The following is a 26579-nucleotide window of genomic DNA, read 5'->3' as shown; positions in this document are numbered from 1 at the left end:
TTATGATTTTCTGTATTTGAAACACCTGATACTTGCCTGTCCCTTCTCATAATCACTGGATGAAAAGTGAGTTATAAAGATGTCAATCCAGTTAATTAAAAGCATAATAGTAAAGCATTTTCTCTATTTCTAATTTCATTCATCTTTTTAATATGACATTTTCCAGCAGTTTGAGTTCAAAGAAGAAATTTTCCCCACAGAATAAATCAGGATCCATCAAGTCAATTACTTTATATTTATTATAAATGTTCTAGTCCTTTTTTATATTATTCAAAGCCAAATTATTTGTGAAGGAACAAAACATAATTTTAAGAAGTTATGAACACAGTGAAGAGAACTGGTCACATTTCACTTTTTATAAATACCTAGATTTGCATGTTATAAATACAAAGGAAAATGAAAAAAAAAATCTAAACACAATGAAACATGACTGTTCTTACAGTCAAAAAACATATTATAGAGGTTATTGTAAAAAGCCGGCTGATGAAGACAATGATCCTCAGATCTACCTCATATAATCAATGATTTTCTATAAGTTTTATATGCTAATAGGTAATATCTGATGTTGTCACCATCCATTTTCATGCATCCGAAGCAGAAGCTGAATATTTGTAAGAGTACAGTTTATTGTCAGCTCCTCCACTCAGCAGCAGCTGGTTAATGGAAAGAAACAAACAGAAAAAAAACAAATGAATAAAATTCACTTATGGTAGAAAAAAAGTCAATCAAAAGGACATATTTTTAATACTAAAAAAACATTATATACTGAGTTAAGTTACAAGAATAACTGAAAAAATCACAACCTCAATTTTCATCGCTAGTCTTAGTACATTAAAACCTTTATTAAAAATGTGATGATTCTATCTAAACTTTGTTGATGTATACGTCTGAACTTTCTATGAAGAAAAGGTTAGCAAAGAAATGAAATAAAGTGAATGGAACTGAAAAAAGTATATTTAGAATACCATGAATTTTAAATATATTAGACCATTATTTCTAAGTGAATAGTTGCTATCAACTACAAGTTAGTTATCTCCTTGTTAAAGGATTATTTTTGCAGCTGAATTTAGTGTATGTACTTTAAAATAATGAAATCACATTTCTTCAAATATTTGGTAATTGATTTTTTTGCTAAGAATAACTTTTCCCCAATATGAATTTGCAAAATTTAACTGTACTTTCAAGATTTAAAAATTTTTAGATAACAATTATGTGATCCCAAAGACAAAAATGCTACAGAAATAGTTTTCTTTTAAAATTATTAATATTAAGTAATTAATTTCTTATTTGAATTGAGACATCTGTTGAACTTTGATGTTAAGGTTTTCAGAATGTTTATCAGAAATAACTGATTGCTTAGTCTATGGTAACAATACAAATACTGGATGAATTTTATCATTTAATCTCTTTGTCCTTTCATATACTAGTCAATAATATCTTACCCCTGCTTCTGTCCAATCTACACATAGAACTTTATCTTCATGAGCAGCCAAATCATAGAGGGGGGCCTTGCAACTAGAAAAAGATATAAGTCACACTAACCTGATAAATATTTTACATTATTATATCATTAAATAAAAGAATATGTCTATATACACACCCATATATACACATAGATACACACACACATTTACTCAAACTTGTAGAATAGAATAATTTTCAAATTCTGAATTCTGGTTAAAACATCTGTCTTACTCTTTCCTGTATCATTAGATGAAAAGACTATAGATGTATAATACAAAAAACATAGTAAGAACTTTCAAAGAAAAAGAATCACAACATTTAAACTGTACAGTGAGTGAGGCATTCTAAAATGCAAACAAAAAGTCTATAGAGCTGCATCCTTTAGGTATACTTTCTATTCTAGGCACTGAATGGTATATAAAAAATCATAAATATACTATCATTACTACATCTGTAATATTATAGTATTGTATTTCAATTTGTATATTTAATTAATTTTGTATTACTGCACAAAATGAAAGTCAATTAAATAAATGTTTTAAGTCCCTACTATTGTGCTCAACACTGGGATACTAAAATATCACAATGTTATTACATTCCACTGGGGAAATACATCATGTATAAAAATGAATAAACACAAGGTAACTCGAGGAGGGCGAGAGCATGAACAATGGGGAGATCATGGAACGCTTTATAGGCAAAGTGGCACCTGAGCTCAGCCTTGAATGAAAGGCAGAGATGAGGTAGGATTTCCTTTCAAGCATGAGAGACAGCTTATGTGCATGCATGGAAATAAGAGACAGCATGTCAAGCATGGAGTCTAGCAGTCAAATCTGTCTAGAATGAAGTATCTGTGAAGGTGAGTAGCATGAGATATGTCTAGAAAGGCAGGTTTGAGCCATATTATAGAAGCCTTTGGGATGCAAGGAATGTGTATTTTGTCTTGTAGGTGATAGGGAACCAATCACTGAAAGTTTCTGAGGGGGCATGACATGGTCAGACCTGTGCCTTAGGAAGGAAGATTATTTTGACAGCAGCTGTATGGAGGATGAGAGCAGAGACTAGAAATGGAGTTATAATCAGGATGATATTAGAATAACTCTGGATGAAAGCTTCAAGGGGGTAGCAGGCAACTAGGTAAAAGGGAATATCCATGATATATTAGACTAAAGATGGCAACTGATTGGACGTAGGGAGTGAAGGATGACCAGGAGCTGATAGAAGATAATCAATGTGATTTTGGACATGTTACATTTGAGATGCTGACAGGTCATCCATGTGCAAGTGTCCAAAACACAACTGGAAATGCTTTAGAAAGAGATAAATGGCAAGAAATGATGATCAATGAAGGGAATTTCGTAGTTCAAGATTAGGGAGGTGAAAGCTTCGGTTAGTGGTGAGCTTTGAGGAATGTTAGATGAAATATAGCAGAGATGCAGATTATAGGAGCTGAGAAGGCAGATAAATTCAGAATCCATGATTTCTGAGGGGGCGTCCCTGTGAATATTTAAGTCCAACAGTATGAGAACAGGGGTCAGGGTAGAGACAAAAATTGTGACTTTGGAATAGAACTCCTTGAGAAAGGAAAGAGAGCTCCCCAGAGACAAGTGATAGCAATGACCACGCAAAGGGATTTATTGAGAAATGTTAGTGGAAAGCAAGGGAAAGGGAAGGAAAGGGAATAAGCATTTATTAAGCACCTACTATGTGCCAGGCACTGTGCAAAGTATGAAATAATAATTACTAATAATGGATTTCTTGGGGGAACCCAGAGATCAGCTTCTCAGTCCTTCCTCTTCCCCTACTCCAGAAAGTCTGGTTGTTGTTTTTTAAAAATAATAAACATTTTTATAGTTTTGGGTTCCAATTTTTATCCCTCAAAAGTCCAGTTCTTGAGGAACTTCAGCAACCCTTATTTGGGACAAACCCAAGGGAACAAAAGAAATGGAGAGAGATTCTTTTGTCTAGGACTGATGGGATCAAACCACACCTAGATAATGGACTTTGCCTTGAAAACCTTCAGTGGCGGTCTTTTACATCCTTCTCCCTGACGTCCACCCGCAAGTCATGTCTACCAATGGAACTGAATGATGCTAACCAGTTAGCTTTGATCAATATATAATGACCTGCCTCTATCAAAAGAGGGCAAAAACTCTTGGAAGAGGCCAAGAGCTCACTCTGGACACACTTTTGGCTTGTCCCTCTTAGGACAGTGTAGGTTTTATAAATCTTCTGAACTCTCCTTGAAACCACGTGTTGTTTCTTTGGGAGACAGCATGGATTTTGGGGGGCTTTTCTCCTGCTCAAGCTAACAGCCATACTGAAGCTCTCTCCCTGCTTTCTCTACCATATAGTCAATCCTTTACTGGTATATGGCATTAATAAAATAATATGCTTAACCCAGACTAATATAAATAGCTATAGCATTAGTAGCTTATTTTAAAAAGCACAAAAGCAATTTACAATTATCTCGTTTGATCCTCACAACAACCCTGGGAGCCCCATTTTACAGTTGAGGAAACTGAGGCAGGTAGCATTTAAATGATTTTTCCAGGGTTACACAGCTAGGAAGAGTCTGAGGCTAGATTCATACTTGTGTCTCACTGACTCCAGGCCTAGTACTTGATCCAATGAACCACCAAGTGCTTCAAGAAGCATACCAATTGGAAAATAATAAATGTTGGAGGGGATGTGGGAAAATTGGGACATTAATGTCCTGGTGGTAGAGTTGTGAACTGATCCAACCATTCTAGAGAACAATTTGGAACTATGCCCAAAGGGCTATAAAACTGCACACATACTCTTTGACCCAGCAATACCACTAATAGGTGTACATCCCAAAAAGATACATACTTATAGCAGGTTTTTTTGTGGTGGCAAAACATTAGAAACTGAGAGGATATCCATCAACTGGGGAATGGCTGAACAAGCAGTGGTATATGATTGCAATGGAATGCTGGTGTGATATAAGAAATGATGACGAGGAAAAATGTCAGAAAAACCTGGAAAGCCTTAGATGAACTAATGCAAAGTGAAGTGAGGAGAACATTGCACACATTGACAGAAATACTGTGTGATGATCAATTGTGAATGACTTAGCTATTCCCAGCAACACAATGATTTCAAAACAATTCCAAAAGACCCATGATAAAAAAATGCTATTCATGTCCAGAGAAAGAACTGACGGAGCCTGAATGCAGATCAAAGCATACTTTTTTCCACTTTATTGTTGTTTGTGGGTTTTTGTGGTCTGTGTTTTCTTTTTCAACATAGCTAATATGGAAATATGTTTTGCATGACTTCACGTATAAATGATATCAAATTGCTTACCATCTTGGGGGGGTGGGGAAGGGAGGGAGAAAATTTGGAACTCGAAAATTTTTAAAATCAAATGTTAAAATTGTTTTTACAAGTAATTGGGAAAAAATAATAAAATATTATTCAAAAATAAGCATACCAATAGCTCCTCTTGGCCCAATGGGTTGTGAGGTATGAGAGAAACAGCAACTAATAGTGAAGCGGGTAGCCAAGGATGAGGCGTCTTCTGGAGAAATCCAGATTTCCAGTGTGTAAAAGACAGAAGAAGTGTGAGAAGAAATCTAGGATGAAGGGAAGTTTGCTAAAAATAGAGTGGGGGAGGGGGGTAAGTCTACAGGAAAGGTAGAAGGGAAAAGTTGGAGGATAGGGGCTAGGAAGTGGCAGAGTTAATCTGAACAGGGCAGCAGAGAGGAATTTTTGCCTTGGCAAATGGCAACTATAAGTCACTCAGATGAGGGTAATAGGACATAGGAGTTTGCTAGCTATAGTAGAGGGAGATTACCAGTTGACACTCAATCAAAGTAGAAGTTCAAAGGGTCCATGTCTTTCTGGGAAGATCTGGTAAAGGAGACTGTAAATTTGGGGCAGCATGGGATGGGACAAGTGCTATATGCTTCTGTCCTCTTCATCACAATCCTTCAAATAAGCTGGTACTGAAACAGGAAGTATGGCTAGTGATGGAGGCCAGCTGGATCATATGAGATCATATGTTAGGCTAAGCAGCCAGTCATTTCTGGCTGGTAGAGAGCATGCTGGGACAATGGGCAAAATAACTACTGATTCCACACAGAAGGGGCATGTGTGGAGAAGGCCACAATTTCCACAAAACCCAAAAGATGCCAAACATTTCTGGGCATCAGTGTGTTCTGACTTTCCTCCCTATCCCCACCTCCACTCCACCCCATCCCCTACCCCTACCTAGGTCCCTGGTGGTGACAAATGTTTAAGTAGGGAGTGATTTCTATATCAGGGATCAGAGCAAATTAAGGAGACCTATTTTTGTATGTGTCCTAAAAATGTTTTTTTTTACATTTTTAAATATGAGAAAACTTTATGGGAATATCTAACACATATACTAACTATGGATATTTCTAATACTCTTTCTCTCTTCTGCTCATTAACTATGATATCAACTTGAAGCCTGGATAGATGTACTGAACATATACATATTTTTAAAACTAATGCACAATTAATATTAGCTCATTTAAAAGAAAATATTAAAATGTCACTTTTAAGAGGACTAGATAAGAAAAAACATATTTTTAGCTATTTTTCTGCAAAAGGGACTAACAACTTTTTATTCAATTGCCTCTGAAACATGAAAGTGCTTCATTTCTCTTTTATTTTATAGGATAATTATGATACTTATTTAGCAGGTCTTAGAAATAAAGTTTACCTTCTTGTATCCCAAAGCTTGACTATGTTATCCAGGGAACCTGAAATTAGCTGCTGTTCATGTGTGGGAGACCATTTCACTGATGTCACCCAGTTATTATGAGAGGTTAAGGATAATAACACCAAGGAACCATCTAAATAATAAAAACAGATTTAAAAATGATTTAATTAGTAAACAATGAAAGAAGTCAGCACGATAAATTTTAAGTTTTTATATATAAACTATATTTGTTAAGTATATACTTAAACAATAAAGAAAAATGCATGTCACTCACATAAGTTATTTTCAATAGCTTGCAAAGGCTCACCTTTAGTTCGGGGATCCCACAACCTGATATGTCTATCAGAGTTCCCAGACGCTAAACGTTTACAAAGTGGGGAATAGGAGATACAGTTAAATGCTTTATTTCCAGTCTAAAAAAAGAGAATGAAAAAAGGTTGTGAAGGGTCTCCAATGGCCTTCTTATACTCATTGGCTTTCTTAAACACCAAAATCAAAGAGAACTACTTTAATTCACTCACCAAAGTTGACTTAAGATTGCCAGTTTCAACATCCCACACTCTAATTGTATGGTCCCACGATGCACTGCAAATTTCTTCAGTATCTGACCAAAGCACTGAGAAAACTGCATCATTATGGCCGGACAAAGTCATGATAGGAGTCTAGAAATAAAAGTAAGACCAAAAAGTTTTTTCATTTCAGAGGAAGAATCATCAGTTCACCAACTAAAATTGTTTATTTCTTTTTGTACATCACGAATGTCAACATAACTAAATTCCTTGTAGACCTCCAATTCTTTGATTCTATAAAGGAAGCAAAGCAAACCAAACAACTTTAAGTTATTGCTAAAAATCATACTTTTAGGAACATGACCAAGCAACACTTTATTTTTAACAAAATCTATCAGGATGTTGGAAAGGGGCCACTGCATTGGGTAGGAAGTTGGGCTACAAGATCTCTGTGGTACCTTTCAAATCTGACTACAATCTTGATGAACAACATAGCTTCCCTTCTTTCAGTAAAAAGGTGGTGGGCTATATCAGAGGTCCTCAAACTTTTTGGTCTCAGGATTCCTTTACTCATAAAAATGACCCATCCCTAAAATCTTTTGTTTATGTGGTCCTACCTATTCATATATACCAGATTAGAAATTCAAACATCTTTAGATTGTGATAAGTCTTGACCTTGCAGACCCCTGGAAGGGTCTTGGGTATTCCCAGGGGTCCCCAGATCATACTCTGAGAACTCCTAGACTAGACTATAGGGCAGCTAGGTGGCACAGTGGATAGAGCACTGGCCCTGGATTCAGGAAGACCTGAGTTCAAATCTGGCCCCAGACACTTGACACTTAACTAGCTGTGTGACTTTGGGCAAGTCACTTAAAGCCAATTGCCTCACTCCCCCCAAAAAAGACTAGACTATAGGTGTGCAATGAACCATAAACTGCCAGACATGGTCAAAAGGTGGGTTTCTTTTACTTAACTATATTTTTTCACAAGGGAGGGGGCATAATGGGAAGAGACAGAAATAAAATTTTAAAATAAAAAATTTTAAAATATATACACACTTGAGTTAGCAAAAAATTTGTTGATGAATTAAAATCTTGAGTAAATTACCACACTCTTCAGTAAAATAATATAGTCAGATAAATTTGTTAAAATATTATTACTTTCAAGGCTTTCTGAGAATCTGTCATTTCTATCTTTCATATATCAAAAGATAATAAATAAAAATGAAAAGAATCAAACTAAGTTGAGGATGAAAAAAAAGAAACTGACAAATGTTCCCAAGTAAAAAAAAACACAACAAAAACCTAAGGAAAAATCATCTCCCATCAGTTACTAAACATTTATTAAGTGCCTACTAAGTGTGAGGCATTGTGCAAAGCCTTGAGGATACAAATACCAAAAAAAAAAGTCCCTACCCTTAAGAAACTTACAAACTAATGGGGGAGGACAACCCACAAAGGGAGCTGAAATGAGGTGAGGGATGTATCCTACATGAGGGCCCAGTGGAAGAGTCAGAGAAATCCCAAAGTGGTGCAGCCCAGTGAAAAATGAGGGGATTATGAGGAACTCTGTCCCAATAGGCAGGGAAATCATAACTGAATAGAAACAAGACCATGACTGTACCCCTTTGTAGCAGGAAAGAAAATAAAGGAGAAAGTCTGGGGGAAAAGCTGTCAATGAAGGTTTTTAACATGGGCTCATTCTCGAAGACGACCATGAGTCAGGGTGATGTCATGACTTGCAGTGTTTGGCTTTAAGTGAGGGAGGGCTGTGCAAGGTCACCAACTTCACTCTCCCCTCCAGAGCCATCTGGGTATAGTGGCAAGATGGCTCCAGATACTTAAGGCAATTAGGGTTAAGTGACTTGCCTAGGGTCACATAGCTAGTAAAGGTGTCTGAGGTGAGATTTGAACTAAGGTCCTCCTAACTTTAGGGCCTGTGCTCTATCCACTGTACCACCTAGTTGCCCCTGGGCTCACAACCTAGAAGGAACTTTAACATTCAGAGGTACCAGGTTCATTATTTCTCCCTCTTGACCATGCTTGTCATTCTATTACAGAGACATAAAGGAGTAGCATCCATATTCTCATCATCAAAATATTTCTCTTAAGCATCTAGGTAGAACTAGGTTGAACACTACCAAATGGGAAGATATTAAGAGGAAAAAAACCGTCCTGTCCTGTGTGTACTAATGTTCAGAGAGTACTAATCTAAAGCTACCTCAAAAAAGACCCAATGAAAAGTCATTGAGGTAACAGGGAAAGCCATCAAGCATGACAGGAACCAAGTTGGAAAATTCCATGAAATTTTGTTATACCATGACTCCTTGGCATCAGACTATATGAAGGAAAGAAATTTAATTACTGACTAACTGGTAATATTATGGCATTACTTACTGAAAACTCAGAGGAGGAAAGGAGTTTGGGGGGAAGATAAGGAGTCCTGTCTTTGACATGTTTAATTCAAGTAAAAAGCTAGAGAGAATCTTTTTTGCTGACAATTTCTCTGCAATTAAAGTACGTCAAGGGCTTCTGTATTGAAGCATAAATTAATAATTTACATAGACATAAGCTTAAGCCTTACAAAACAGAACGATCTCTAAGGTCCCTTCCAGCTCAAACGCTCTCTGACTCTAATGTTCTAATTATATACTTGCTCAAAAAAGGAGGGGTGGGAGGGAGAGAGAAGCAACTGTGTTCTCTAAAGAGAATACTCAGAAAATCTTTTTGCTGAAGGATTTTGATCAGGGACATGAATCATGCATCAAGGTAATCTATCACTGGCAAAGAATCCAAAACACAGTGAAGCATTTTCCAGCTCTAATTTCTGTTCTACCAGATGGAATGATCAAGGGGTTTCTTATTTCTTGGACTGATTGCCAAATTCCTCTACAAGACCTTCCCATTTGCAGTTCAGTAGCATCTTGAAATATAGCTAAAACAGACCATTCACCCAGTTCCTATGAGCCACCATCTGGACCAGTTGGCAACACTGGTATCGGAAATGGCACTCATAAGGCCACGGTCATATACCAAAGGCTCTAGTGAGTTACTCTAAAAATAAACTACTGGTAACAAGGGGCAGTAGAGTGAGATCATACAGATGATTCAGGGCAAGTTTATCATGAACACCTGAAAAGATGAAAATTGGGGAAAAAGTGCATCCTACCAATGCTATCAAAGGAAAGAAGAGCACACGAAATGACAGCTCAAGAGACAGGTTGGATTTTCTAATGACAAAACTCTTTAATAAAAAGATTTTCCATGGTCTGGCCAACTGGCCAACTGATTTCAAACAATATTTGGTGGAACAAAACTCTAGTATGGCAGGCTTTATCCTAATTTGATGTGTAGACAGAGGGTCAGAGGACAGTCATTCTCCAGTGACCATTTATTTCTGGTGACTTCATGCAGGAATGGCATCCTTCAAGCATGAGCACTTACTCATGTATAGCTGGGTGGTTAAAAGAATCAGAACACCTAGATTCATTATAAATTTTCCTCTACAAGATAAGATTATGGAAAATACCATAGCAATCAAATGACCCACATGTGAATCAGGAACAATTTGTTTTGTTTTGTTTTAAATTTCAAGGAGTATTTATAATTTAGTAAGGCAGAAAGACCCTAAAAATCTCTGATAAAAGATACCACAGGATGGTGTTCATAATACATCTTCTTAGCAAGAAAGTATAAATGGTATTATAAATTGCTAGGAAAGACACCAAAAGAAAGGATTCCTGAAAGAAGGAACTTTAGAAGATGGGTTATAACATATTCCAAAATTCTTCCCAATTTATACCAAAACAGAAAAGATGAATTTGCTCTAAAAAACATTCATGTATACACACACACACACACACACACACACACACACACACACACACACACTCTCACATATCTGGGTATATCTGGGTATATCTGATACCAAGTGATAGCAGTTTCTCACAAAGTCCTACCCTTGTTAATCCCAGTTGCTCTGTTCTCTGCTTCTTTTTAGGCTTGTTTGTGGAATCTTCTATTTCATCTTCTTCATTTGTAGGGACTGAAACAAAGAATAAGACTTGATGTCTTTTTAAAAAAAATTTATGGACCATATTTACTTAAATCTTTTAAATACCCAGATTGAGTTGGAAGGTCATTCATAGGAAGGAAGCACGTTTATAGGTCAATGCCAGATAAAAAGGTCCTGCATAATTAAACATTCATAGCACTCTGTAGCACAAAGAACTGGCAACAAGATGGATGCCCATCGTTTGGGGCATGCCTGAATAATATGTATATGTATATAGAGGTATAATCTATTAACATTGCTCTCTTTTTTTGTTTGTTTGGTTTTTTTTTTTTGTAGGGCAATGAGGGTTAAGTGACTTGCCCAAGGTCACACAGCTAGTGTCAAGTGTCTGAGGCTGGATTTGAACTCAGGTCCTCCTGAATCCTGGGCTGGTGCTCTATCCACTGCGCCACCTAGCTGCCCAACATTGCTCTCTTAATAACAAATATTAGGCATTCGAAGAACTAGGTAAGGAGTGTATGAAGCAATGCAGTGAAGCAAATGGAACCAAATAAACAATATGCACAAAGTCAATAATAAATAACAGCCTCCCCTGCCTGCCTGGAAGGGTTAGGAGAGGGCCCAGGTTGATCCTGTACACACACACTCCCCCACTGCAGCAGCACCCACCCCACCTCCTTGTTCATTTCCCAGGATCTTATCCCCCAGCAGCCGCCCCTGCCATGGCGCAACTCCAGCCCGCTTCTTCACCGAAAACAAAAAGTAAGTAGCTCCCCGTCCCGCTTTCTCTTCTCCCGGCGTCCCCCGCCCCACTCTGAGGGAGTCTGGTGTGACGGCGAGAGGAGGGGGTGCCTCTTTCGGGCTGCTAAACTTGTTCTAACTTTTTATTTTGGGGAGAGGAAAGCACTTAGAGAATAAAGTTCAGAGGAGGGGGCGGTGATGCGCTCAGCCGACCCCCGCTTTGGGTCTGATGCCAGTTGTGAGATCTCTCTTAGAAAGCTCCTACGGAGCTGGGGCAGCACAAGAAGTCACCCAGCCCAAAAGTAAGGCTGACCTCACCCCCCCCCAATGGAAATTCTCGGTAACATCACCCCCTCGTGGGCTGGCCTCCATCTCTCCCAGATCCCTCAGTTTACATATTTGGAAGATAGTCAATGTCACTGTTAGGCAGCTCTGATTGTGGAGAAGTTTCTCCTATCAAGCCACAATCCACCTTCCCATAACTTCTACTGCTATTCCTACTCAGCCCTTGTCCAGCAAGCAAGACCCTTGAGATCCTTGGAGACAAGTCTTCTGTTCTCAAGGCTAAGTGTTCTCAGTTCCTTGAACCTGGCTTTTAGCCCTGGTTAATTCCTTGCCCCATATACAGTGTGATTCTAGTCGAGATATTTCACCAAGGTGCCTACTATGTGCAAGGCATTTTGCAGGGTGCTGGGAATGCAGGGCCAAAATGAAACTGGCCCTCCTCTAGTTCAGGCCCCCATCACCTCTTGCCTGAACTATTGCAAAATAGCCTGCTGGTGGGTCTCCCAGCCTCAGCTCTTTCCTAATCCATCCTCCATCCAGCCACTAAAAGTGATTTTTCTGAAGCACTGGACATGTATTATCCATTTTCCAAGAACTACAACCTACTAAAACACACTTAAAAACTAAAACTTTCTCTGGTTGGTGATTAAGAAATCACTAAAAAGATTCTGAATTGCTGAAAGGTACAATATTATGCAAATTCCTTACTATTAAAGAAGTCTAATAAAAGAATGCCAAATAAAGAGCTCAAGTATTTAGGGAAAAAAAAATCTGAATAGAAGAAATGGTATTTGGTGTCCACATTACTAACAGTATAAAAAAGAAATAAGGAAAGTAAGCATTTCATGTCTATTCATTCTCCTGGACTGGTGGTATATCACCAGCCAAAAGTTCAAAGTGTAAACCCTATTTCTTTATCTTTACTCTAGGTCTAAGTTGGTTGGGGACGGGTGCCTTCTTTAAAAAACAAAACAAAACAGGAAACTGAGGAGCAAAGCACTTAAGTAATGTTTCTCAAGACATACATCTCCCACGTGGGATGCTCTTTCCACTGAGGATCAGTCAGTGGTGCAACAGCAAACTAGGAAACAAACTCCTGCTCCACAGAGTCACCTCACATGAGAAGGGTGTCTCTTGTTCAATTGTTTCTTCTTCACAGGCAGCAAGGTGGTGTGGTGGTTAGAGCACTAGACCTGGAGTCAGGAAGACCTGATCCAGCCTTACCAGTCTAATAAGTTTAGTGACTTGCTAGTCACTTACAAGCTGTATGACCTTGGGCTTAACTTGCCTGCTTCAGTTTCTTCATTTGTAAAATGGGTGTATAAGAGCACCTACCTCTCAGGGTTGTTGTGAGGATAAAATGATATATCATCTTAAAGTGCTTTGCAGACAGTAAGAAAGGAAGGAAACAACTATTTCTTTAGCATTTACTATGTGCCAGGCTCTATGCTAAGTGCTTTACAAGTACTATCTCATTTGATTTTTCCAACAGCCCAGTAAGGCTGTTTACAAGGAAGCAAAAGTTAAGTGACTCGCCTAGGTCACATGGATAGTAATTGACTGAGGCTGGATTCAAACTTAGGTCTTAGTGACAGCAGGGCTCAGCACTCTTATCTACTGTCCTAGCCAGCTAGTTGCCTCCAGGCACAGTGGTTAAATTTCATAAGCAGCTAAAGTGAGAGTCAAAGAATATGAGCCTGAGTGAATTATATGGGCCTTTAGGGCATGGGTTTTTGATACTCATTCTGGTTGCTCTGAGACAATATTTTTGGTTTTGGGGTTTTTTTTGCGGGGTTATGGGGGTTAAGTGACTTGCCCAGGGTCACACAGCTAGTAAGTGTCAAGTGTCTGAGGCTGGATTTGAACTCAGGTACTCCTGAATCCAGGGCTGGTGCTCTATCCACTGTGCCACCTAGCTGCCCCCTGAGACAACATTTTTGGTTAGTGCTGTCTCCTTGGTTATGTTCCAGAAAGCCAAGATTGCTGCATAGATGACCCTAGAAAAGAGAGCTGTTACTATATTTCCTTGTATTTCCCAAGGCACCTGGAATAGTACTAAACACACAGCAGGCACTCAATATATGTCAGATGAAACTGACAGGGGTTAAGTCATTCCTGGAGTATAATGTAAATAACTAATGTTTTGAGGAAAAATGAAAACCCTGATGTAAATATCATTTCACAACATAAGGCTCAAATGCTCCCTGATGCGGAATTTAAAATATTTTAATCTTTTTGTCCACTTAGGTCACCAAAATGGATGATAGGTATTTTCAGTTCAACAAACACTTAAGTGCCTATCCTTTCAAAGTGACTTAATATGATGTCCAGATGAATACTAAGAGTAAAAGATTCAACTTACCTGCAGACCAGATCTTTAACATCTTATCCCAAGAGCCACTGCAAAACTAAATCAATGGAAATATGTCAAGAGAAGATTATGTACTATCTCCTTTAGCTGACGGCCCTCCCCCAGACTGTTAGACAAATCATTCCAGCAATTTAATTAGCTGAAATATTTGTCCATTAATCACAACAGGTCAGATGTGCTGTCAGGACTGTGTTTAATACATTTGACCAGACAAAAAGATACATATAGTCTTTATCATTTTAGGATCCAATTCAAAAAGTTATGTGCCATAACCTTATCTTACCATCAAATTTCAATTGTTACACTAACTACAAGAGGAACAGTCTTTTTGTCTTAGGATGTTGGTATTCTTGCTCACTGACTATGGAGTAAGAGGCATAACCACAAAAGGTTATTTAAGTTAGAGAAAAAAAAAATTCCTCGACATTTTGAGCAAGTCACTTGTATTCCAGCTCAGCAGAAGAGTTGGTCACCCACCCACCCAAGGCTTACTTTAGTCCCCGTGCTGTTAACAGCTACAGATTCCACACTCTCAGCATGGCCCCGACAGCAGTGGAGGGCTTTCACCTTGTTCCTCTCCACATTCCACTCCCACAGGAGGATGGTCTGATCCATCGAGGCAGTGAGAAGCAAACACAATGAACTGTCTGTGGCAGAGAATACAAGGATAAGCAACAGCCGGTTCTCCGCCACATTCTGGAACCAAAGAACGCTCCTTGTTTTGGAATGAATTTGAAAAGCTAATGAGATCATCTGTATGGTCAATTTCAGAAAGAAAGAGTTGAGCCTAGACAGCAGAGAAGGAACTTGTTGTTTTCATGGTAACATAGTTAAAGAGACTTGAGAACTTGTATGTGGTAAGCGCCTTTACCAAGGGACTGACCACTGCCCATTTATCAGCTTTATCTTTCTTCCTGAATGCTCTCTGACAATACTTAGGATACTGGAAACATCAATTTTATTTTTTTGCTCTGAGTCTTTTTTTCCCCTCCAGCCCCACCTGGTACTTCTTGAACAGTACAAATGAACCAACCTTTTTTTACCCAGGCAACATCTTTCACCACTTCCCTATGTCCAACAATCGTCATGAGAGACTTTCCTTCTGGAGACCAGATCCGAGACGTCTTGTCATAGGAGCCAGTCAAGATCCTAAAGGACGTAAAAATAAATGGTTTCTCCCCTTTCTGAAGCCAGAAGTACTTCCCAGGACAAATCCTTGAGGACAGTGTTTAAGCCAGGGAATCTTAATCGGGAATCCATGGGTCACTTTGGTGTGGGGAATACTCTGTGAACTTGGATGGGAAAAAATAATTACACCTTTACTTTCACTAACCTCAAACTAAAATTTCACCTTTCCTTAACTATAGAAAACAAACATTACTCTGAGGTGTCCATGAGCTTCACCAGATTGCCAACGAGGATTCATTATACAAAAAAGGTTAAGAACACTTATTTTTTTTTTTTTGGTGAGGCAATTGGGCTTAAGAGACTTGCCTAGGGTCACATAGCTAGTAAGTGTCAAGTGACTGAGGCTGGATTTGAACTCAGGCCCTCCTGACTCCAGGGCTGGTGCTCTATCCACTGTGCCACCTAGCTGCCCCAAGAACACCTATTTTAAATAATGTTCTTTACTTATTTACATTGAGAATTCAAGTTACAATTTAGAGAAAGTGTTATCAGTATTAAAGGAGAGTATGCAAAAGAGAGATTGATATCTACGTGATACCTAATCTACACAATACCACATTTCTGTATTAGATATTTGCATCTATTATGGTTTATGGTGGGGCATCAAACTCAAATAGAACAGGGTCTGCTAAAATGTACAGAATGATCCCTGCAGGACATAAACTTACTTAGAAAACCACAAATTAACATTCTCTGTATCCTATTATACATTTTAAAAATTTTGTTAAAGATTTCCCAAGTATTTGCGCGTTTGTGCCTCTGGTTTATGGCTATCCACACAATTCTCAGGAAACTGTAAAGATAAGTGGGCATTGTGAATCAAGTGCTTCCCAAGGAATCCTATGACTCATGAGCTCCCTTGCACCCAGAGACCCAAAGACATCATGCTTGATTGCCAGTTGCTGACTGCAGGCAAATGAAATGGTCTTGAACACAATCTCTCTCTGGACATCATTATAGAACGTCTGCCTAATCAAAACAATGTCACAGTTCTCGGTGAAATCCTACAGAGAGAAATAGAGGGAGGCTCTTCTCCAATCCTAAAATCTCAACAAAGCCCCCTTGTGCTCATCTACAGCCACATAGACTGGTAGAATCTGACAAGGCTAAAAAAGTTTCAACTCTGACAGTGTAAATATTTGAGATATTATAAGACGACAGACCTGAGACATGGCCAGGGAAGGATGAGCTTCAAGTGGCCTCTGCCACCTTCTGCAGCCCAAGTCACTCGTTCTTTTATGTGATTAGTAACAACAGCTTATCTGACACAATCCTTTGCAGTAACAAAGCACGGCCTACCGTGCCTCTAATTCAGTCCTCAGAGCAGTGCTAGTATTTGTATCATCACCCCCATTTTACAGAGAAGGTAGTGAATGGCAGAGTTTGGACTCCTGGTCAGGGCTTTAGATGTCCAGGGCTTCCTCAGCCATACACCACCAATTTCCTCACTGGGCCCAATGGTTATCCCAATGACCAACGTTTTTGAAATGGCCAGGAAAGAAAAGTCTACCCACTTAAAATATTTTTTTCTCATAAGCTAAGACCTATGGCCATAGTTTTCTTAACACTTGCTTTGGCTAACTGGGCTAGGCACTGGACCTGTCTGACAAGATTAAACAGCGTGACTCTACAACAAGAAAGGGCAGCACAAGAAACCTAATGTTAACAACTTAAGATTTTTACAGAAACTTTTTTGGACCAGAGCTGGAATTTCACTGGTCTAGGGGACTCCAAGAGAGGAAACTCCCTCTACCAATCCAGAAAGGCATCTGATGTGCAAATTTAAGAGTCTTAGACAGCTGCTAACCTAGCCAAGATCACACAGCTAGTACATGTCAGACTGGAACATGGGCCTTCTTAACTACTCAGCCGACTCTGTAGCCACTGCTCAATGCCTGTAGCCACTGCTCCATGCCATCTCTCTAGGAAAACGTCTCCTTGCAAAACATAGTTATGAAATTGAAGCATAGTGAGGGCAGGGAGGTGAGCTTTTCTTTCTTTTCAATAAATGGAGCAGTGGGATTGAGGACCTCACTTCTGTACAAAAGCGAGAACACTGAATGGACAGCACTTTGACCATCTCAAGCTAGGATGATAGTTAATCTTGACACCTGTCACACTCACAACTCTCAGGGGAACACTGAATATTATAAAAGCCTTCAATGTTCTCTGGCACAATCATAGACAAAACTACACATACCAAAAAAAAAAAGGGAAAACCAACCAAAATCCTGAGAAAGACACACATGGCTGAGCTGAAAGGAGAAATAAATAACAAGGAACCTTCAGTAAAATAAGAATCAACACAGCAAATCCAATAAAGAGAATGAAGGAAATTCAAGGTGTAACACAACTGGCAATACCATTCCACTGTTCCTTCAATTGAACTGATCCAGTCATCATGGACTATACATTCTTCAGGCTGTGGCGCGACATATTTCTCCACATACTCAATTTCCACTACTTCTTCCTATTCACCCAAAGAAACAAGAAGCTTATCAGGAAAAGAGGTGACTTAAAAAGCTACACACACACAAACACACTCCTAGTTTTTTCAGCACCTCAAAGGCAGGCATGCCACCTTTAGATAAGATTAGAGTCCTTTCCAAGAGGGGAAAAGTTTTTAAGATCCAATTTGGAGTTATGCAAAAGACTGAATAGTTTCAACACAAATTTAAGTTTCATTCTTGCTTGGCCCTGGAAGAAATACAGCATCAGAAAATCTAGAGCAAGGCAGGAAGCATTATAAAAGACTAGAGAACACTACAGCTATAAGCAATGTGAGTGAAATGTCTAAATGAAGGTAAATGAACCTTCTCTTTCTGTCCATGTCTTTCTATTGATACCATGAAGAACTTTTTGGGGGTATACATTTATATTATATGCATTTATATTATGTAAATTCATTTTGTAGACATTTATACTGTATTGAAAATTTCCGAGCAGTTCCCCCATTCTGCTTCTGGTTACCCCTAAAAATGTACAGTTTTGTCCCTTTGAACACTTAAAAGAGATATTCCAAAATCAAGGAGACGAGAAGTCAGAACTAGAAAAAGTCTTTCAGGGAGAAGTGACAAACTATGGAAATGTGAATGCTGAAAGGAGATCCTGAGGCCTGATGAGTACATAGGATCTACAATACACAAGCAGCGGCTCACAATTGGATGTTGACAGAACCTGAGGATTAGCTACAGCGTGACACACAATTAAACCTGAATGACACAAATTAGTAAGGAGATAAAAGTCATTCTTTAACAATGCCTACTCAGAGGAAAATATCCAGACTTACTGTTGAGATGTTCTCTTGCTCCATATGCTTAATCAAGGGCATTCGAAGGAACTGACCCTTAATAAGGAAATCAAACTCCACATACTTGTGGATTTCTGAAATAAATAAAAAATAAAAGTCAACGCATTTCATATTCGAACATTTTCCCTTGGGAGCTAAGTCATTAATATGTACAGTAAATAACAGTGTTTAAAAGGAAATGAATAATTAAAAATGATCTCAAGTATGGACAATGAGATGAAGTTTTGATGAGTTAACTCTGTCAACACAATTAGCCTGGGGCTGATGCTTCGGTTATTCACAACATCTCATGCTGCTATGAGGAAAATTAATATCTGAGTAACAACAACTACTCTCTACTCCACCCTATTCCCCATTTTGTCAAACCCCATTTCTCAGACTAGCTTAAAAGACAGAAACCAGCCCAACCAAAGGGACAGTTCAACAATGTGTGCCAGACCCCAGGACATTTGCTTGCTAACCTAGAACCCTTGCTTCAGTTTACCTGCAGACAAAGAACCCAGCCCCTATCCTCCTCTCTCCAGGTAAAAGTTAGGGGTGATATGGTCTCCAAGAGGAAGCCTGAGGGTAAGGGTGGGGGAGATACTGATTGGGGTGATTCTGATTTTCTAGCCAAGATAACTAGAGGCAACTGAGTTCCGTAAAGCAAGTAGTGCTCCTTTTTTTGTCAGAGAGGGATGTAATCAGCCACACTTAACACCAACCCACTTTCCCCAGCTGCCACTAACTGTAAGGCTTTTACTGTTTGTTTGTTTTTTAAATAACCTGGACATCACCACCACCCTTGGGGTCTCAATAAATGTAGTCTCTTCAATCCCATTGTGGTCACTAACCCAACTGCAGTGGGGCAGTCTAATCCATTTTATTGACAGTTATACAAGTTACTGTTAATAACCTGTTATCTAGCCCTGGAGAAAACTATGCCCCGGTTTACCTTTGTTGTTTTTACTTGTCACAGTTGTTTTCCCTTTCACCAACTGAGTAAAAACTATGGAAGACAGAACAAGTAAACCTCGAAAACCCTGTTGCTTATTTGTTGTTTTGGTAAAGCCATAGCAAAGATAAAACCAGCAAATAAAACTTATTACTAACAACCCTAAGCTTTGGGATGTTACATCAGCTAGTTACGATGACTTAGGACAGTCAAAGAAAATAAGTCATGTACTTCACTAATCTTTCCACTTGATTAAGACTTTTAGAAAAAGGTCCTTTGAACCAGACTTTACAGATATCATAAAGAATGCAAGTCTAAGGTCCAATAGTTACTCAGAGGTGAGTGGCCATACCTCCTTTATGTCTGAAAAGCAAAAGAACTAAGAAATCTCCAGGCAGAAAGATTAATGAATAAACCACAGTTTACAATTCTTTGTAACTGTAAATGCTTTATTCCTAAATAGTGAACTAGTGTATAAAGTTACAAAAGCATGATAATTAAAATGAAAATTTGTCAGAAAACTACAATGTTTCTTCCAAAATGTTTGTAAAATAGCCTGCTAGGTGAATAAACACTTCATAACTATATTTTTGCAGTCATGGCATGTATTTGTTTTTAAAGAAAAAACAAAACATTCAATAAAATGTAACTGTATGATGACCTGTTGCAGATACTCTTTTTCAGTCTTTTAGATAACAAAGACACTCACCATTTTTGGCTTCCAATAACTTATTGATAATGTTACTAAGATCGGAGATTTCGGAGCCCGCAGGGATAGAGAAGGGGACATTGTCTACTGCATATCTATAAAAAGAGAGAATAACATATTCTTTACATGAAGAAGACAAACTAAGATAAATTTGCTTTGCTAATTTTATCATAGTGTTCTAGAATTACCATACCAAGAAAAGTCGCATGAAAATTTCTCTTTTTTCAGTACCATTAAAAAAGACATAGGTTTTCTTGAAATGAAAATTTATTGTTTTATATTGAATTTCTCCTACATTCATTCTGTGGTGCACATGACAATGTTTTGGGGTTTTTTTTTTCTCATTTTTGCATTTGTCTAAAATAAATATTTTTAAATTACAAAAAAATAGGCTCTAGTTTAGATAATAAGGGCTTTCAATTCAGGAGTTCAAAGGTTTTCACATACATTGTCACTTATTTGCCCAACTCTTAATTGGTGAATAAATACACATTCAACCATAAATGTTGCTGCTTCTGTTTACAGTAAACAAAAACACAAGAAAAACCCCACCTAATTTGCCAGGTCAGTTCAGAAAGTCATAATCACAAAGTTGGGAAGGGGAGCTAAAACAATGAATCCTACTAGGGATTTTAAAATACAGTGGCAGACTAATCCTAATTAGATAAAGTTTAACAGGATAAAATGTATGGTCTTTTAATTTTGGTTCCAAAAAGAATGACTAGGCCAGGTTTTAACGGGCTGTAAGATAATATCAAAGAACTGACAAGTGTTTATTTAGTAAAGTGCTTGATATGAGCCTGCAACTGTGGATACAAGTATAAAGAATTAAACAATATCTACTTGCAATGAGCTTAAGAGTCTGATGAGAGAGATAAGTACATAGAAAAATAGATGCACAATAAATATAATAAATACAAATATACACAAAGTAGCTAAATACAAAATAGTTTGGGAGGGAAGATACCAGCTTCTAGGGGGGTTCAGAAAAGGCTTTGTACAGAAGATGATGCTGGGGATGGATCTTAAAGGAATAGAGGAATTCTATGAGGCAGAGGTAAAGATGGAACACATTTCAAGCATGGGGGACAGCCAGTGCAAAGGCATGGAGATGTGTCCTGTGGGAGTAACAGAGAGAAGGCCAGTTTGGCTGCTCCAAAAAATGCATGAGAGAGAACAATACCCAATGAGGCTGGGAAGGCAGATTGGAGACATGTTATATGGGGTTTTAAAAGCTAAACAGAGGAGTTTCTATTTTATCCAACAGGCAACAAGAAGTTTAATTCTACTTCTTATTGTTCAGTCATGCCTTACTCTCCATGACCCCATTTGGGGTTGGTCTGTCATTTCCTTCTCCAGCTCATTTTATAGGTGAGGAAACTGAGGGAAACAGGGTTAAGTGACTTGCCCAGGGTCACGCAGCTAGTGTCTGAGGCCATATTTGAACTCAGTTCCTCCTGACTCCAGGCCTGGCACTCTATCCACTGCACCACCAACTACCTAATGTCCTCCTACACACATTAAAAATCTTGGTACCAAGAGTTAAATGTAGATGATCAGTTTCAATGACAATAAAGAGATGGGTGAAGAGGGAAGGGGAAGGCAGGAAAAAAGAAGGAAAAGGAATATAAATAAGCATTTAGGTAGTACCTACTATGCTTCAGGTACTGTGCTAAGTGCTTTTTACAAATGTTATCTCATTTGAGGGAGATCATTGTGGGATCAAGTGGTAAGGGAAGGCTTCAAGGAAGAGAAGGAACTTAAGCTTAATCTTTTGTTTGTTTGTTTGTTTGGTTTGGTTTTTTTCAGGACAATGAGGGTTAAGTGACTTGCCCAGGGTCACACAGCTAGTAAGTGTCAAGTGTCTGAGGCCAATTTGAACCCAGGTACTCCTAAATCCAGGGCCGGCACTTTACCACAGCGCCATCTAGCTGCCCCCACTTAGGCTTAAGTTTAAAGGATGAGTAGGATTTAAGTAGGAGAGAGTATTCTAGACAGGGAGAAGAGGCTGAGGAGGGGACAGGGATGGCAAGTATTGTGTCAAATAGGGACTCTAAATGTGATGTGTATGACAGGAAAGGCTAGAATAGAAGGTGCCAGAGATCCCTCCTGTAACACAAGAAAAGACTTAAAAAACATTTTTTTTTATAATAAACATTTTTATTTAAAGTTTTGAGCTCCAAATTCTATACCTCCTTCCCTCTTCTCTCCTCTCCTCCCTGAGCAGTAAGCAATCAAACATAGGTTATATGTATGAAATTATGTAAAACATTACCATATTAGTAATTTTGTATAAGAAGACTCGAATAAAAGAAAAAAAAATGAAAGTGAAAAATAGCCTGCTTCAGTCTATGTTCAACTAATATCAGTTCTTTCTCTGGAGGTGGATAGTATGCTTCATTAGTCCTTTAGGATTGTCTTAGATGACTGTATTGTTGAGAACAGTTAAGTCATTCACAATTCTTCATCAAACAATATTCCTGTCACTGTACTCAACTTCTCCAGCTTCTTCTTTAGACATCAGTTCATATAAGTCTTTCCAGGCCTTTCTGAAATCATCCTGCTTGTCATTTCTTATGGCACAACAATATTCCATCATCATCATATACCACAGCTTGTTTAGCTATTCCCTAATTGACAGGCATCCATTTTAGGAGGGGGGTGTCTTTGGGATATAAACCCAGCAGTGCTATTGCTGAATTAAAGGGTATGCACAGTTTTATAGTCCTTTAGGTATAGTTCCAAATTGCTCTCCAGAATAGTTGGATCTTTTCTCAACTCCACCAATAGTGGATTAGCATTTCCTTTTTTGTTACATTTGCCAGGTGTGAGGTGATACCTTAAAGTTGTTGTTGTTTTTTTTTTAAGTGAGGCAATTGGGGTTAAGTGACTTGCCCAGGGTCACACAGCTAATAAGTGTTAAGTGTCTGAGGCTGGATTTGAACTCAGGTCCTCCTGACTCCAGGGCCGGTACTCTATCCACTGCACCACCTAGCTGCCCCTAGAGTTGTTTTAATTTGAATTTTCTGATCAATAATGATGTAGAGCATTTTTTCATATGACTACAGATAGCTTTGATTACTTTGTCTGAAAACTGCCTGTTAATATCCTTTGACCATTTATCAATTGGGGAATGACTTGTATTTTTATAAATTTGACTCAGTTCTCTATAAATCTGAGAAATGAGGCCTTTATCAGAGATACTTGTTTCAAAAATTCCCAGTTTTTTGCTTTCCTTTTAATTTTGGTTGCATTCATTTTGTTTGTGTAAATGCCTTTTAATTTTGTTTAATCAAAATTACCCACCCCCAAATTATCTATTTTACATTTTCTATTGCTCTATCTGCTTTGGTCTTAAATTCTTCCTCTACCCATAAATCTAACAGAAAAACTATTCCATGCTCTTTTAATTTGCTTATGGTATCACCCTTTATGTGTAAATCACGTACCCATTTTAACCTTATTGTAGTATGTAGTGTGAGATTTTGGTCTATACCTAGTTTCTGCCATGCTGTTTTCCAGTTTTCCCAGAAGTTTTTGTCAAATAATGAGTTTTTGTTCCAAAAGCTTGGATCTTTGGCTTTATCATATACTAGATTACTACAGTCATTTACTGTAGTGGAATTTGAACCTATTCTATTCCACTGATCTCCCTCTCTATTAGCCAGTACCAGACTCTTTTGAAAATGACCACTTTATAACAGTTTGAGATCCGGTACTACTATACCACCTTCTTTTACATTTTTTCATTGATTCCCTTGATAGCTTTGAGCTTTTGCTCTTCCAGATGAATTCTATTTTTTCTAGATCTATAAAACTTTTTTTGATAGTTTGATTGGTGTAGCACTAAATAAGTAGATTAACTCGGGTAGGATTGTCATTTTTATTATATTGGCTTGGCTTACCCATAAGCAATTAATATTTTTCCAGTTGTTTAGATCTGACTTTATTTGGGTGAAAAGTGTTTTATAGTTGTCTTCTTGTAGTTCCTGGGTTTGTCTTCACAGGTAGATTCCCAAGTATTTTATACTGTCTACAATTATTTTAAATGGAATTTCTCTTTCTATCTGTTGCTGCCAGACTCTGTTGGTAATATATAGAAATGCTGATGACTTATGTGGGTTTATTTTGTATCCTGCAACTTTGCTAAAGTTGTTAATAATTCAAGTCATTTTTTAGTTGATTCTCTAGGATTTTCTAAGTATCTGCAAAGAGTGATAGTTTTGTTTCCATGTTGTCTATTCTAATTCCTTTAATTTCTTTTTCTTCTCTTATTGCTATAGCTAACATTTCTAGTACAACACTAAATAGAGGTGATAATGGGCATCCTTGTTATACCTCTGATCTTATTGGGAAGGCTTCTAGCTTATCCTCATTACAGATAATATTCACTGATGGTTTTAGATAAATATTACTTATCATTTTAAGGCAAACTCCATTTATTCCTATACTTTTTAGTGTTTTTAACAGGAATGGGTGCTGTGTTTTGTCAAGGGCCTTTTCTTCATCTCTTGAGATGATCATATGATTTCTGTTGATTTTGTTATCAATATGGTCAATTATGCTGATAGTTTTCCTAATATAGAACCAGCCCAGCTTTCCTGGAATAAATCCCACCTGGTATGTATGATCCTTGGGATATATTACTTTAGTCTCTCTATTTTAACATTTTATTTACAATTTTTGCATCAATATTCATTAAGATAGGGGCAGCTAGGTGGTGCAGTGGATAAAGCATCGGTCCTGAATTTAGGAGGACCTGAGTTCAAATCCGGCCTCAGACACTTGACACTTACTAGCTATGTGACCCTGGGCAAGTCACTTAACCCTCATTGCCCTGCAAAAACAAAACAAAATGAAAAAATTTTTCATTAAAATATTTTTTAAAAAGATGAGAGACAAAAATGTTATACTACAATCTGGCTCCAACCTAATCTGCCAGTCTTACTTCTTATCACTCTCATTCATGAACTCTACTCCCTGGCAAAAACAGAAAGTTCTTTACCAAATTCAATTTCTCTCATCTCCAGAGGCCTCCCCCCACCCCCATTTCTGGCCTTTTAAATTCTTTATCTTTCCTTCAAATTCTAGAGTTACCTCTTCCCCCCTCACCCAACAGAGTGGAATACTTTGAATGCCAAACAGAGCATTTCCTATTTCATCCTGGAGGCAGTAAGGAGCCACTGTAGTTAATTAAGGTGACACGATAGGTCCAGTGCTTCAGAAAAATCACTTTTAGTGGCTGGATGGAGGATGGATTAGGAAAGAGCTGAGGCTGGGAGACCCACCAGCAGGCTATTTTGCAATAGTTCAGGCAAGAGGTGATGGGGGCCTGAACTAGAGGAGGGCCAGTTTCATTTTGGCCCTGCATTCCCAGCACCCTGCAAAATGCCTTGCACATAGTAGGCACCTTGGTGAAATATCTCGACTAGAATCACACTGTATATGGGGCAAGGAATTAACCAGGGCTAAAAGCCAGGTTCAAGGAACTGAGAACACTTAGCCTTGAGAACAGAAGACTTGTCTCCAAAGATCTCAAGGGTCTTGCTTGCTGGACAAGGGCTGAGTAGGAATAGCAGTAGAAGTTATGGGAAGGTGGATTGTGGCTTGATAGGAGAAACTTTTCCACAATCAGAGCTGCCTAAAAGTGATATTGACTATCTTCCAAATATGTAAACTGAGGGATCGGGGGAGGGAAAACTCCCCAATCCGGGAGAGATGGAGGCCAACCCATGAAGGGTTGATGCTACCGGGAATTTCCATGGGGGGTGCGGTCAGCCTTACTTCTGGGCTGAGTGACTTCTTGTGCAGGACGGATGCGCAGAAAGCCGCCCCAGTCACAACTGGCATCAGACCCAAAGCGGGGGTCGGCTGAGCGCATCACCGCCCCCTCCTCTGAACTTTATTCTCTAAGTGCTTTCCTCTCCCCAAAATAAAAAGTTAGAACAAGTTTAGCAGCCCGAAAGAGGCACCCCCTCCTCTCGCCGTCACGCCACACTCCTTCAGAGTGGGGCGGGGGGCGCCAGGAGAAGAGAAAGCGGGACGGGGAGCTACTTACTTTTTGTTTTCGGTGAAGAAGCGGGCCTGGAGTTGCGCCATGGTGGGGGCGGCTGCTGGGGACGCGACCCTCGGAAAATGAACAAGGAGGGGTGGGCGCTGCAGCCGTGGGAGGCTGGGTCCGTGAGGGATGGACCCGTACCCTCTCCTAACCCGGGCAGGCAGGAAAAGCTGAGGGAAAGAGAGTCAGCTCGCTACCTTCAACAGCCGCAGCAGCAACAGCCGAACTGGGGACAGGTACTAACCACGTGGCTGCAGCACGGCACTACCGGGGATGTTCAGA

The 26579-nt window shown here is 38.7% G+C and overlaps 1 protein-coding gene across 2 annotated transcripts; it reads right to left on the bottom strand.

Annotated features, from left to right (window-relative positions):
- Positions 1-230: 230 nt before the first annotated feature.
- Positions 231-26579, bottom strand: WDR12 (WD repeat domain 12). Of its 2 annotated transcripts, none has more exons than XM_043995598.1 (13): positions 26298-26577; positions 20240-20334; positions 18576-18670; positions 17650-17756; positions 15132-15247; positions 14591-14745; positions 14090-14135; positions 10646-10731; positions 6700-6840; positions 6486-6591; positions 6179-6311; positions 1443-1515; positions 231-653 (listed from the first exon to the last, which is right to left on the bottom strand). In XM_043995598.1, exons 1-13 carry the CDS (start codon positions 26336-26338, stop codon positions 582-584), a joined length of 1266 nt encoding a protein of 421 aa, XP_043851533.1. In that variant the 5' UTR covers positions 26339-26577; the 3' UTR covers positions 231-581. The 2 variants fall into 2 exon arrangements, 1 of the variants encoding a protein (XP_043851533.1); XR_006355667.1 differs by lacking the exon at positions 231-653 and adding an exon at positions 4922-5008 and having other exon boundaries at positions 26298-26579.

This window comes from Dromiciops gliroides, chromosome 3, assembly GCF_019393635.1.
Source record: "Dromiciops gliroides isolate mDroGli1 chromosome 3, mDroGli1.pri, whole genome shotgun sequence".
NCBI lineage: Eukaryota > Metazoa > Chordata > Mammalia > Microbiotheria > Microbiotheriidae > Dromiciops > Dromiciops gliroides.
The sequence above is the reverse complement of the archived record's forward strand: the minus strand, read 5'-3'. Positions and strand labels throughout refer to the sequence as shown.